Source organism: Strongylocentrotus purpuratus, unplaced genomic scaffold (assembly GCF_000002235.5).
Source record: "Strongylocentrotus purpuratus isolate Spur 01 unplaced genomic scaffold, Spur_5.0 spur5_scaffold_18, whole genome shotgun sequence".
Taxonomy (NCBI): domain Eukaryota; kingdom Metazoa; phylum Echinodermata; class Echinoidea; order Camarodonta; family Strongylocentrotidae; genus Strongylocentrotus; species Strongylocentrotus purpuratus.
In genome coordinates this window covers 21,620,846-21,635,845 of record NW_022145603.1, presented here as the reverse complement: position 1 = coordinate 21,635,845, position 15,000 = coordinate 21,620,846, and the positions used below count along the sequence as shown (strand labels likewise).

General features: G+C 37.3%; 1 protein-coding gene across 1 annotated transcript in view; it reads left to right on the top strand.

The window, feature by feature from the left end:
* Positions 1–15,000, top strand: part of LOC105439226 (UHRF1-binding protein 1-like) — a 52,044-nt gene that overhangs the window by 6,721 nt on the left and 30,323 nt on the right. Inside the window, exon 3 of the mRNA XM_030989449.1 lies at positions 13,187–13,225. Coding sequence (XP_030845309.1) covers positions 13,187–13,225 — 39 coding nt within the window. The remainder of the gene's footprint in view (positions 1–13,186; positions 13,226–15,000) is intronic.

Genomic DNA, 15,000 nt, shown 5'->3' with positions numbered 1-15,000 from the left:
TGTTTGACCTTGCGTGACACAGTGTGAGAGTGTCTACTTTATTCCAAGCAATACTGTACTTCATACTGTAATATTAATGATAGCACAGTAATATGATAACAGTGCATTACAGTGCATATGATTGATCAAAGACAACTGGAGAATGTACATATTGGTCTACTGTATATCTGTAATTCTGTTTACATTTTTATATAATCTGTAAATACAGGGGCAATTTTTTCTTCTTTTCTGCCAAGTGCCAAGTAATTCTTGATCAGAGTCACAATACTTTAAACTTGACCTTTAATTTATGATGGTAGTATAATGATATTAATGACAATGAATAATAATGATAACAATCATTTTAATACTTTTATTTACAGTGTACATGTACAGTACAGTGTAGTATGTACTTTTGGATGTTGTAGTTCCTACTTGTAAATCACACATTTACATGTGTACATGTATAGTTCTATGTCTGCTGTGCTTTGTAATAGCTACACATTAACAACTTACCCTTTAATAACAAGTTGTGTATTTTTTAAAGTATGTGAAAAATTGATTTATCCCAATTTATGATTCTCGAGAATGTGACATACATGTATATATATTAAAATATTCAGCAAAAGCCCCAAGTCAACCAGTCGACCCTTCATTCAACACCAAAACATCAAATTTACAATGGTTATATTAAATAATTTAATTGTTAACTGAATATTTCTCAAATATTCCCCTGATGCACTTTACAGGACAGGTACAGAGTATGCCATATTTACCTTCACATGCCCTACACAGTGTCTCACTGTACTTTGTAACTCGAGTGTAGACCATCTGTGTGGCATACTGCGTAACATTGTTACTAACTTACTACAACCTGTACCTGTACACGTGCACATGGAATACAGATTAAAGGGATTAGGTAACTTTGCCTCAGATTCTTTCTAAAAATCCTGGATTTAGCTCATGCAGTAATCATAATTATAAACATTTAGGTCATACATGGATCCCATGACTTTTATAAGCCAGTCGCCTGTCTGATTATCAAGATATCTATGATCGGAATTAGAAATTTCAGAATTTGTTTTCCTAACAGTTTTCGTAACACTACAGTCTATTGGGGACAATGAGTATGGTAAAACCTGTCACTCAAAGATTTTTACTTTTTTGAAGCACTTCATGATCATTTTGAAGCTCTTTTTTAGGGCTTCAATATTACACCATATCACAGACACTGATAACACGTAGGGCCGTGCATCTCAGATTTAATATTGTTAAACGATGCCTTTAAAGATACTCATGTTTACAGGGTCACAATGTACATATTCAAAGTACCAAATTTCAAAACCATGTGCATGTACACTGGTTGTACATGTATACAGGGCTTGGGAAATATAGTAGACAATACTCTGGTTTACTTTAGCCCCCAAATTTAAATATATTTTCAATTTATGCAGTCTATATTTACATCTAATGTAGATCAGTGCATATATGATACTTGTTTTTGAAATATGGTTGCACAAGATAATAGCTCGGCTGAAAAGATTAACTCCAAATCCAAAAATCTGGTTGAAAAACATGTTGACGAGCTTGATGTGGGTAAGAGATACTAGTGGGTGGAATTAATGAATCTCCTGTCCAAAGTAGGTTTTTTGGCATTGGTGAAATAATATTAATTGGAAAAAGTTATATCTAGTAAAATAAATTTGTCCAACCTTTTTTCTCTGATTGTGTCTCTTTTTTATTTCTGTCTCTGTCTTATCTCTCTCTCTCTCTCTCTCTCTGTCTCTCTCTCTCCCTCCCTCCCTCCCTCTCTCTCTCCCTCCCTCCCTCCCTCTCTCTCTCCCTCCCTCTTTCTTTCTCTCTCCCACTCCCTCCCCTCTCACCTCCCCCTCTCACCTACCCCCCCCCCCCCATATGCAAGGTCTGGGCATGTACATAGTATGACTTTCTACATGTTACTTTTGCTTCCAATCTTGTGCGTTTTTTTCTTTCGTCATCCTTTCTTTGAACTACATTTCTATAATAATAATACGCTAAGGCTCCGCGGGGGGGCGCGACGTCTCCGCGAGCCTTTGTATTCTATTGTTTTTTAATGAGATCGCCGACCCAAGTTGGTGCGGCTATCTCCTCCTGAACCCTCCCCTCGGGGTACCCGTGCCCGGTGCCATCGTCCGCGGGAGAGTCTACTCTAGCGAATTGGCTATACTCCGCCCGAGGTCCTCCTCCGTGTCGACGTCCAGGGCGAAAACAGACGCGACATGCATAATGCAGGATATGCGTGACGACAGAGATACCTCATGGATATTCAACATGACATCCGTAGACACACGACCGATGACCATCCACTCACATTAAGTTGCGTATTAAATGCACTATGCACAGGGTCGGGCACAAGCCACAGAGATACACACGAAGCTTCCCGTCCACGTCCAAACTTAGAGACCTATTTCCATCATTATTGCCGCGATTTGTATATAGTTTTCGTGAATGTAGGTATGAAATGAAAGCTTATTTTGTGATTATTACGGCAATGTATACTAAAATTTGATTATCATTTTCTAAAGGAAAGTTTTCCCAAGAAAACCATTGGACTGACAGTTCCGTCGCAAGCTGCCTTCAGTCAACACAAAGTGCAGTGCTGATGTGTAGTGTGTGTGAGTTGCGATGAGCTTGCTGTAAGCTCCAACACCGCGCACCGTAGGCGTCCGACGCCTGCGGCGCCGGTGTTGAGCTTAAGGAGTTACGCTGCAGTGTGTGTGAGTTCACCTAAGCTTGAGTCGAAGAGATTTGACACTTTGAAATTGTTATCTGTTGGTTTGCATCATTATTGCCGCGATTTTAATATAGTTTCGTGAATAGATTTACGAAACCTGAGCTTAGAATTAGTAAAAGTATTACTAATGTCTACGTTTTTAAACGACTGTCAGATTTTCTTGTGAAAATTTTACTTTGAAAAAATGATTATCGAAATTAATGGTCAGAAATATTCACAATCTAGGTTCTATTATGTTAAAGTTCTTGCATCAAATCAATGCATGAAAACTTAGTTATTGAACTAGAAAAATGTTTTGTTTTTTTAAATAGGCAATTATGAAGAAGGAAGCCTGAAACCTAATAGCCTACTAAACAAATCTCAACAAAGTGTAGGCCTATCCTTATATGAATTAATGAAAAAGTAGCCCCAGAAAAAAGAGCCCCCGAGAATTTCCCTAAAATTTGAAATGGAGCCCCCGAAATGAAAAACTTAATTTTTTGCCTGCGCCCCCCTCTAGAATCCCGCGGATTTCCACGGGTCCTGAGTTGCGTGTATATATAATATAGGCGTGGGGTCCACGGGTTTCAAGGGGCCATAAACCCCCAAAAGCTTGGAGGTTACGTTCTTCAAAGTTGGGGGGGGGGGGGGGGGGAGATCAGATCGCAGCGAGTTGAGTGTAAATATAAAATAGGCGTGGGGTCCACGGGTTTCAAGGGGCCATAAACCCCAAAAGCTCGGGGGTTTTAGGCGTTTAATTAGGGTCAGATGAGCATATTTTTAATACTTTATTTGTGACACTTGCGGGTCACTAATTGGCGTGGGGTCAATACGTAGAGTTGCGTAGTGTTGCGTACCAACTACGCTGGCCTACGTCACTATATGCTGAGGGACGGAAAGGGGTACGCAAGGTGAACGAAAACAATTCAACATGTTTAATTTTTTTTGCGTACTTTCGGCGTAGAAACTTGACGCAGAAAGTACGCCTTTTTACGCAACACTACGCTTCATGCCTACGCAACAGTACGCTACCCTACGCCAGATCGACTAAGCAGTAAAAGCTTTCCACACAGTAAGCAACCATAAGCAAACCTGTACGCCAGCCTACGCATAACCTACGCAGGGACTATTTTCCCATTAATACGCAGCCTAATTTCTGCGTAGTCGGTACGCCACACTACGGAACTCTACGCAGTTCCAGTGGCTTAAAGAATAACTACCGGTACAGTTGGATTGTTTTTTTTAAATTTAATGTAAGGCCAAATTAAAAAAAAAACATGCTTATAGCGTCCTGTTTTTTTGAAAAATGGGAAGGAGGAGGCGCTTTTTTTTTTTTTTCTTTCTTTCAAAATGGCCGCTCCGTACATTTTCCCTAGCATTCGGGCTATTTTTCAAGATGGCGGCCGACAATTTTTTTTTTTTTTTTTTTTAAATCAAAAATACATTTTAGCAGTGCTTTTCATGTTTTTTTTTCTTTCAAAAAAATTAAAAAAAAAAAAAAAAAAAAAAAAAAAAAAAAAATAGGAGGCGGCCCCCAAAAAGGAAGCAGGCGGGGACGATGTTTTTTTTTTCTTAAAAAAAAAAAAAAAAAATAGGAGGCGGCCCCCAAAAAGGAAGCGGGCGGGGACGCTAAACATGTATATTTTTTAATGGCCTGAATGGCAAATAACGTTCTTGGTGGTTTTAATTTAGACATTCTCTATATATCTATTTACACCGCCCTCCCCCTCTAGAATCCCGCGGATTTCCGCGGGTCCTGCTAGTATGTTAATAATGTTTTGTTATTCTACCTCAGGCAACTGACCTTTAACATACAGTATTCTACTCCAATTTTCATCGCTAGTACTTATCATTTAAATAACAAGTATGTTTTTATTTATCAAGATACTGAACTGTATTTGATGAGTGAACCAGTGACATTTCAAAACTCAATATCTCAGAGATTTCTCCCTTGGGCAAACATTTTGTGACTATTTTCCCTCCAAAATTAGAAACTAGAAAGTTGTTTTTAGCAACCTCTATACACATATTGTACCATATTTAGGTCGAAGGTGGGAGGAAATAAAATAAGATGGAAATTTGGCAGTGGGAGATATAAAATGGAAGAGGCTCAAACAGTCAGAGATTATCATTTCGTTGACAAGAAAAAAACATCCATTTTTCAATTAATATATTATATTGGAATATTTTTTTCTGCTTTAATGTCTGTGAGTTTCGGGAATAAATTCATCTTGCAAAAACTAATACTCATGGGAATATTTTGTAATAAGATGTACTGGTGGTGGTTAAATATGTGTTGTGCATGAATTACCTCTTTATTTTCTTTTTAGTACTGGTTTTTTCCCCTTTCTTTGTATAAACAACCAATTTTTCTAAAGATTGCATCAATTTTTTTTTTAGAATTAACAATTATTTTAAAGATTGCATCTAATTTTTTTAGCATTAACAATTTTTAAATCATAAAACAAGTTAAATCAGGAAAAAGTTATTGACCCAAAGTTGGATACCCTGGAAGTCTGGAACACTCTTTCATAATAGCCCTTAATACCCTATATGCATTTAGATCATCATCAGCAATAAAAACAAGAACAAGAGAATCATATTGGAAATTTGTTTTGCAAAATCCTACTTCTGATGTTTTTGATGGCACAATAAAGGTTTAACAAGCAGACATTAAATATCAAGTGATCTCATTATAAGACCACACACGCTCCCTTGTGAGGGCTATTCATCGATAATTCATTCCTGTCAAGAATTTTCTTGATAGCTGACGACCGAGAAGTCTGCTGCACCTAGTCTCCAAGTACAGACTCCTACTTGTCACGTCATCAAAGTGCATTTACGTTGTCGTGAGTGAAGCCTACAGTATACTAAGCTCTCGGCTGGCTGTTTGAAATAATATATTTCGCTATTATATAGCGCTTAATACATCAATAATGTCTCTATGCGCTTTACAGATATATATTATTACTCCGGTAATCGGATTCAGGCTTGCCTGCATACAATGTATGCACATTGTCCACTCCCTGGGGAGCATTCCAGCCAGGCATTTAAAGGGGAAGTCCACCCTGAAATTAAGTTAGTTTTAAGAGGAGTAGAAAAATGAGAGAAACAAGTCGGTGAAAGTTTGAGCAAATTCCGATTAAAAATAAGGAAGTTAGGATTTTTGAAGTTGTGATCAATCAAACACAAATTGGCAACTCTATGACGTATCATGCAAGCTCAACTTCCATTTGCTCAGTACTAAAAAAATCTAAAATTTTCCCTCAAGTAAAATTTCAACCATACATGCACCCTAAATATAATAATTGCAAATATGTTTCTATACTCCCCCTGCAAGGAACAAATATATATTCCGTCATCAATAACGAAGAAAACATGATTTTATGGAATATTATGCACAAAGCAAATGAAGGAGAGCTCGTATGATAAGTCAAAGAGTTGCCAATTTGTATTAGATTGATCACAACTTCAATAATTCATAACTTTCTTATTTTCATTCAGAATTTGCTCAAACTTTCACTCACCTGATTTTCTTATTATTCTGCCTCTATCGAAACAAACTTATTTTGGGGGTGGACTTTCCCTTTAACAGACGCTCACAATGCTGAGCAAACTACATTAAATTTCGCATCGTACCAGGTGCCCATTTTTAAACACCTGGGGGAGAGTGGCAAATGTAGATTAACATCTTGCCAAGGGACGCTATTACCGGACTGGGATTTGAACCCTGTACCTTGTGATCTGCAGTCGGGTGACTTATCCACTAGACCACAACACCTCTACAGAAGTCGGGAGCTGCTATCACACAGGTCCAATGGGATACAGGATTTAGTCTCAGAATTCAAACCTTGTTTTATGCGCTATGATTGGCAAGGGTTTAAGCATGCAAACTATGAGCTGTGCGTGTGATTAAGAACATGATATTATAATGTGCTTGTATGCGTACGGCTGCGCTGCATGGGTCCCTGGTATAGCCAATACACCGGGGAGGGATATATTTAGAGGAATGAGTGCCGCCGAGACGATTCCAAACGGTGTCAGATTTGATGCGGTTTCTACATGTTGTTAGCTCTCTCTCTTTCTAGTGAGCTGGAGGGCTCGTCTGCAGAGAATTGGGAAACAACAGGAGATTAAATGTGTTGTAATGGTGTGATGAGAGTGAGAGAGAGAGAGAGAGAGAGGGAGCAAGAAAGAGAAAGAGAGAGAGAGACATAAAGAGAGAGAGAGCGAGAGAGAGAGAGAGTGTGAAAGAGAGTGAGTGAGAGCATTCCATCTATTTGAACGCAAATTCCTTTTTAAATTCATTTGTTGATTTATTCAGTCTCGTACATTTACATGAAAATCTACATGTACATCTACAAATACCATCATTTGATACGCAATTATAAGACTTTAATTAAAGCATATACATGTACATGTAGGTTCTCTCCTAAACAAGTTTGAGGGAAAGCAACTTTATATTGAATGTTAAATAAGAGAAACTACATCTACATGTATATGTTTAACTTTCCTGTACAGCTATCTACTGAAGATGGTAACATAGTGGTCATGTAATATACATGTACATGCAGTTAATGAAAGGAGGCATTGAGAGGGACTAGACCCGTTGCCTTAAACTAATACCATTGATGGTATTAACTTTGCCATCAATGGCAATTACCATGGTAACAGGTAGGCCTAACAGGGCCCAACAACAAATCAAAATCAAGGTTCCCATGGTAGTTACATGTACCATTGGCATTGATGGCAAGGTTACCATCAATGGTAAGTTTCGTGCAAAAAATTTGTGGAAAAGTTCAAAACTGTGTTTGAAATTGCTGCTTTATTTTACATTTAAAGAACATGATTTTAAAACACCCCATAGACACGTGTGTTAATGATTTTATGTGCATTTAAAAAACAACATTTTTTTATTTTCTTGCTTAAATTAATTTTTAAAAAGTCATTTTGGCCTGTACTTGATTCCACACTTGCTTTTCAAAATACAAGTGGAGTAAAATCTTTCTCCACCCTGTCTCTATCCTCATGGGTCTTCTGAAAAGTTATCTGAGGGTTCTAGCAATACCGCCAGCCCAAGAGGATAAAGCCCCCGAGACTGATATTTTGATCTCAATCACCATCTGCACGTTTTTCGTAGGATTTTCACTTAAACAAACATTGTCAATCTTGTGGACTGTTGGTCTGCCGGGATGTTCCTGTTAAAAATCATGAAGTCTTCAAACCTTTTGATGATTTGAGCCTTGTTGAAGTATGCACATGCTGTATTTTAGACAACAAACATGCACATGTATGTTTGCCCTATTTGTCAGTACATTGAAAAGGTACAACCTACGCTGTCGCACATGTTACATTTTGAATGTTTTTTTAAAACAGCATTTCATTTAATAATAATTTTGTTGTTTTTTAATCACAACCATGGGATAGATTAACCCTGTGCAGATGAATTTCACACATAAAAATTGCAGGTACTGCAGTGTATGTAGGCGTAATGCCTTAATCTTTTACAATCTTCATAGTGCTGTGATTATCAATATTAAAGCCCCACTGTCCTACTTGTAGCTACATGTACTTGCTCCCTCTATATAGAAAACTTCCCCAATCGGTGCCTGTTGGTCCCCCATGATCCTCTATTTCTTATGTTATTTGAGAGCTTAGTTGATGAGATAGCCACCTGTCAGTGACCTCGCTGTGTGGTCTAATCCCTCCTAGCCACACTAGTGTTGATAAGCTTCGAAGGGCAATCCATGCCCTTGCAATATTAAAAAGTTCATTTTTATGTCTGAAATATGAGATTACTATTAAAGTCTATACAAATGTCAAATTGGCAGTTTGGTCAGTGGATTGTCACTTAGTGTCGTATAACTCTCCCATTCGTAGTTTACACAAATATCCTTTATTTCTCTTTTCTCCTAAGTGCTTTCTCGCTTGGGGCACTACTCAAAATGTGTCATTGATAGCATACATGTACATGTATATATTACCATACTTTCCTTAGTCATTAGTCATCACATCACAAAGTCATGCCCAACTCAGCCAATTTGCAGAGCCCATAACTATAATGATTACAAGTTCTTCAAAAATCATAACTTTCTCATTTTTTGTCAAATTTCATCCAAAGCTCAACAGTCTACCTCTCTGATTTTTCTGCTTTCCTCTGATTTTTCTGATTTTCTCTGAATTTTCTGCTTTGCTATCAAGGATTTTCCTTTTATAGTGTGTGGCATTGTTGAATTTGTTAGATTTATGGTTACCGGTAGTTGTCACTGAGCTGTGTGATGCATTGGTTTGATGATTTATCGCAAATTGCTACGTGATTATAAACAATGTGGTGAGACCTCCATATACTCATTAACCACAGTCTCATAAACAAACAAGTATTAAAGAGGTAATTATGTGTAATTATAATAATGCATAAATATGGTGCAGAAACTCCATACAAAATACCATATTACCAATGAGCTTTACCCAGTCTATAGACAATTGTAGACTATGAAGACCATGGGCAATTCATGTATACTGTAGGTGTACAGTGTGGTACATATAAATAGTGAATTACACGGTGTACAAATGTATATACATGAGTATAAAATGGAATGGCTTGAAGCACAGATGGGTGTACATGTATGTGTATGTGTACAAGATTCATGATTCAAGTTTTACTGTCCATAATAATAAAGAATTTGTTTGGTGAAAAGAAACAAATTCAATGAGACTTCAGCATGCCCCTGCAGCCATATTTCTAAAATCAATTTCTATAATCGCAGTGCTCTATACAATCCACTGCACTGAAAAGCCTAGTCTTCATCTATATTATTCAAGTGATTTGTAGCTCTACTCTTCTCCTTCTCTCTCTCTCTCTCTCTCTCTCTCTCTCTCTCTCTCTCTCTGACTCGATATGTCATGAATGTTAAAGTGTACCAAAACTACCAATATCCCCCCCCCCAAAAAAAAAATAGTCATCCATTCCTATTGAATCGCAGTGCTGCATACAATCCACCTAACCAAAGCCTAGTCAGTGTTCATCTTTAACATTCAAGTGATTTGTAGCTCTATACTTCTCTCTCTCTCTCTCTCTCTCTCTCTCTCTCTCTCTCCCTCCCTCTCTCTCCCATTATTTCATGAATGTTAAAGTGTACCACCCCCCACAAAAATAGCTTGTTTCATATGATACTGTATGCTGTACAAATGTAAGTATTCCAACTGAAGCACACTGTGTCATAAATAAACATTCATTAAGACAGTCGACCTGTAGGCACTCTGTGCTGTTTTCTTTCTCTTTCTCTTTCTCTTTCTCTCCCTTTCCCTACCTCCCCCCCCCCCTCCTCCTCTCTCTCTCTCATCATTCATGAATGTTAAAAATGTACCAATCCCCCCAAATAGCTAGTTCCTATGATATTGTATGCTGTTCAATCTAAAGCACACTGTGTCATATTAAGCATTTATTATAACAGTTGGACATGTAGGCTCTCTGTGCTGTTTTCATATCGCATGAACTTTGCACAGGTATGCTAGCGATGACAAGATTGCACTCCAAATCATAACACACCCTCTAGAAGCAATTAATGCTGGCATGGGTGTGTGCATGTTGCCAATTATACATTGCTGTATAGTATGTGCCCATGCACTTTACGATGTGCACTTTTAATGTTTAATTACCATTATGATAATGTGATGATTGAAATGCTCTGGAAATCATTAATTAAAATTGAGATATTAACCCTGTATCGAATTTGCACAGGTATGCTAGCGATGACAAGATTGTACTCCAAATCATAACACACCCTCTAGAAGCAATTAATGCTGGCATGGGTATGTGCATGTTGCCAATTATACATTGTTGTATAGTTTGTGCCCACGCACTTTACACTGCACTTTTAATGTTTAATTACCATTATGATAATGTGATGATTGAAATGCTGTGGAAATCATTAATTAAAATTGAGATATTAACCCTGTATCGAATTTGCACAGGTATGCTAGCGATGACAAGATTGCACTCCAAATCATAACACACTCTCTTCGAGCTATGCAGGCATGGGTATGTGCATGTTGCCAATTACAGTATACATTGTTGTATAGTATGTGCCCACGCACTTTACAATGTGCACTTTTAATGTTTAATCATCATTATGATAATGTGATGATTGAAATGCTGTGGAAATCATTAATTAGAATTGAGATATTTAACCCTGTATGGAACATACCAAAGAGATGTGGGAAATATGTCAACATTTTCCGCGGGGAAATCTTACTGATAACAAAAAACACACATCTAAATATAGAATTTCAATGAACAAGATTTCAATGCAATAATTCTAGTCAATTCAATTTAATTCGATTTTAATTCTATTCAAGGTTTATTTCAACAATCAAACATTCAGTGTCATAAAATGTTCTGCAGCCCAAGGCTGAAATGAAAGTGTTTACATTAAAGTAAAAGTGTTAGTAAAAAGTGCACTTGACATAATACATACTGTGCAGTATACTGTATGAGCACATACATGTACAGATACCAGAATAATATGATGTTTTCATGTATTAGCAATATATTTGCTAAGTAAAGATCATTGGCACTCAGTGGAAAAAATACATGGGGGTTCAGGGCGAAATAGCCCCCAAAATGCCCAAAAGAGCCCCCTTAAATTTGTATTTTGTTATTTTCATGCAGGCAAGGTTGAAAAGTAGCCCCCGAAAAATAAATATCAACTTTTTCCCTGTTGGCAATTATTTTGAACACATGGGGTTGGGGGTACTTCATTTGACTGCACCAGACAAATCATTTCAAATTCCATTTCAGAGCTGTATGCATACATGTATATAGATTACCTTATACTGCAGACAGTTTACATTATTGATCTCTTCCAAGTCAGGATTTAATTTTTAGGGCTATATTGATCACATATTGTTCTTCAATAGGCAACAATTATCCTTTTTTTTTCAATGCAACATTGTTGAAATAAACTAATGTCTCTGAAAACGATATAAGTGGGAAAAAAAATTGATGTTAAAAATTTTCAATTTTTATATAAAACAGTGATTTTGAATATCTTGATGTGTTGCCAGTTTAAGGAATTTAAATCTTATTTTCGTTTGTAAAATTCCTGGCATCAAACTCAATATAGTCATGAAACAAAAATGCAGTTGGTTCAGAAATATCAGCCCTTTCTACTTGTCATCAGTCATGTACAGTGTATCTGACATATTTGGAAAGGGCCTACTTGGAATCATCGGGTCATCGCGTCCGGTCGGGTTGTCACGTTACACGGCCTTTCGTGACACGAAAGCGGAAGATAACACAAGATTTGTATTGATTTTTTCCGTCGGAACCAGTTGATGGGTGGGTTTAGACATCCAAATTGAATATGAAAATGTACGCTAATGTCAGAACAATCAATCTCAATGACTGAATTTACACAGTTTGGACCACTTTGGTCATTTCGATCAGTGGCTAGCGTTTTGCTGCGCTGCTCTGGTTGAAAGATATCAACCAGTGAGCTAAAAAATTGGCCTGTCACGGCTTGCCAGTGGGGTTGCTATTAATTGTGAATCCACCGTGATCCCTACCTCCCTACCTACCTACAGTATAGAGTTGTACATCTCCCTTGAATGCAGTGATAAGCAATCAAGATCATTCATATTGAGGGTTCAGTGACATAAAGACGTAACTCCATATTTCGCCAAAATGATTACCGGTATTTGATATCAAAATGTTCAGAAAAATGTGGGCATTCCAGGAAACACAACGTCTTATAAACTACACCCAACACCCCATTGAAGTCAATGGCTAGTGAAACATAGACTTAACTCCTTAAGGCCCAAGTGCTCTGTGACTTTAAACCACTTTTTCTCAAAATGGCCAAAAGGGAGTTACGTCTTTATGTCACTGACTGCTCAATGGTATAGTCTGGGATCTCTCAAGCTTATTAGCGCGCTTAATAGCTCAGGCAGACGTCTTCAATTGATCCAATCTATTTACCTGCCAAGAAGCAGACGGATATTGACTCTATAAATGAATGCCCTTGTGGCTCTAAATAGATGATATAAGGTCGGAAAGGTCACTTTAAATGCATGGGTGTGAATTAGAAACAGACTCGGTGAAACTTCAATTTTAAGGTGTTTATGAACACCACATGTGCCGTAATTGCTTTAATAGGGGGAACCCCCCTTGATATGTTTATATCATGTAACCTTTTTTGTTCTTCTTTTAAATAAATGAATGCCTGTACCAAAAGACTATATGATCAAAATTATATTGCATCAATTTGTTTGTATGTCAGTAGGATAGCCTATGACATGGTCCATACATGAGTTGGTGCTATGTCAGCTGAATTTTAATAATTGTACATTTATGTACATGTATAATCAGTTTTTGAATTTTGAAAAGCTTGAAATATCATGTAAATTAAATTATTAAATGTTCTCTTTATTTTCTCTTTTTACTTCTTTATTCAGATTCCATGGACAAAGCTGAAGACACACCCAATATGTTTGGTAGGTACATGTAATCATTAATATTATTATAGATTTACAATGTAAGTGTCTATCTATCATCAGTGTTGCGGTGTTGAAGCACAGGTGGTCGACAGGTGGCCTTTGTAGACAGGTTCTGGACTCATTTTTTCCCTCCATAAGTGAGAAATACACATTGAGTGACCACTATAGACAGGTTCCTTGTTTTTGACAATTGGCCACTGTGACAGGTTTCACTGTGTAAATTGTGTGTCCAGACAGGTTGTGTCTACAAGCCTACAAGCAATCTTTCATAATTTTTCTAAGACTTACATGTATGTTGTATAATATTATAAAGGACATATTATATTTATGATGGTTTAATAGTCTATTTGATTAATATTTCGTGCTAAATCAGAAGGCAAAAGAGAATGCTTTGTGTTTGTTAAGTGTCTGGAAACCCTGATATCATGTGCAAATATTGATGGTACATGTGCTTGCAGTTATGGATATTTTAAGCACTTTGATCTTTTTATAAATGAATGAGTTTTTAATTTCTCACTGTCTGGAGATAATAGGTTGATTGATATATATCTTTTTAATCTGAAGGCAAAAGAGAATGATTTGTGTTTGCTATTGTTATTGTGTTTGTTTTTATTCAAACATTGATATCATATGCAAACACCGATAGTACACATGCTTGCAGTTATGGATAATTTAAGCATTTTTGATCTCTTATATTAATGAGTTTTTAATTTCTCACCGTCTGGAGATAATGGGTTGACACGTACACCACATGCGCCCTGTTGTTTTATCATGTCACTAATCATTAGTGAAGAACAAGCTGGTACTTGTATTAAGTATAATCATGGTCGGATCTTAAGTATGTTTGGAGCAGATCGGTTATTGGGTATGAGCATGTGCATTGTTCAACAGAGCGAAAAAAAGGTAGAGCAGTTTAGCTCTAAACATTTTGCCACAAAATCTCTACACCACCTAACAAAAAAGAAGGTAGAAGGAAAGAAAGAGAAAGAAAAAATATGTAAGAAGCTAGAATGTCTTGTGAAAATTTTGCTTTGACAATATTAACAAATTTAACATTTGCGGGTTACAAGTGTAGCACTGAATTACATTAACTGTTTTGATAAATAATTGAAATAAATGTATTTGATTGGATGTGACCAAATTTTAAAGAAATAGATACTGTTCTGGGAAAAAAAATGTCATGAAACAGCTAGGGCATGAGTTCAGTTCTTACTTGAAGAAATACTGCAGAAAGATTATCCGACTGCATACCATTTCCCGCTCTTCATTTTAAATACTAATTGAAAGTGGAGTAAAATGGGGTGTTTCGGTTTCAGGTAAGTCCTTGTTTAGGCGCTCTGTAATTCATTCCATATCCGGAGGGTATATTTTGGTGTTGGGATTTGAATGATTGTTAGAGAAAGTATTTGAGAGTATGACTATGAGTAGAAGAGGTGAGAAAGAGGAGGCAGAAGGGAGAGAGAGAGAGAAAGGGGAAGTGAAGAGAGAAAGTGGAGGGGGAGGGGAGAAGAGAGAAGAGGGGAGGGGGAGAGAGAAAGGGGGAGGGAGAAAGGGAGAGAAAGAGGAGAAAGGGGAAGGGAAGAGAGAAAGTGGAGGGGGAGGGGAGAAGAGAGAAGAGGGGAGGGGAGAGAGAAGAGGGGGGGGGGGGGGGGGGGGGGGGGGGGAGAAAGGAGAGAAAGAGGAGAAAGGGAAGGGAAAGAGAAAAGGGAAGGGGAAAGGGGACTCAGAGAGAGAAAGAGAAATGGAAATAAATGGAAAGTAGGAGAGAGAGA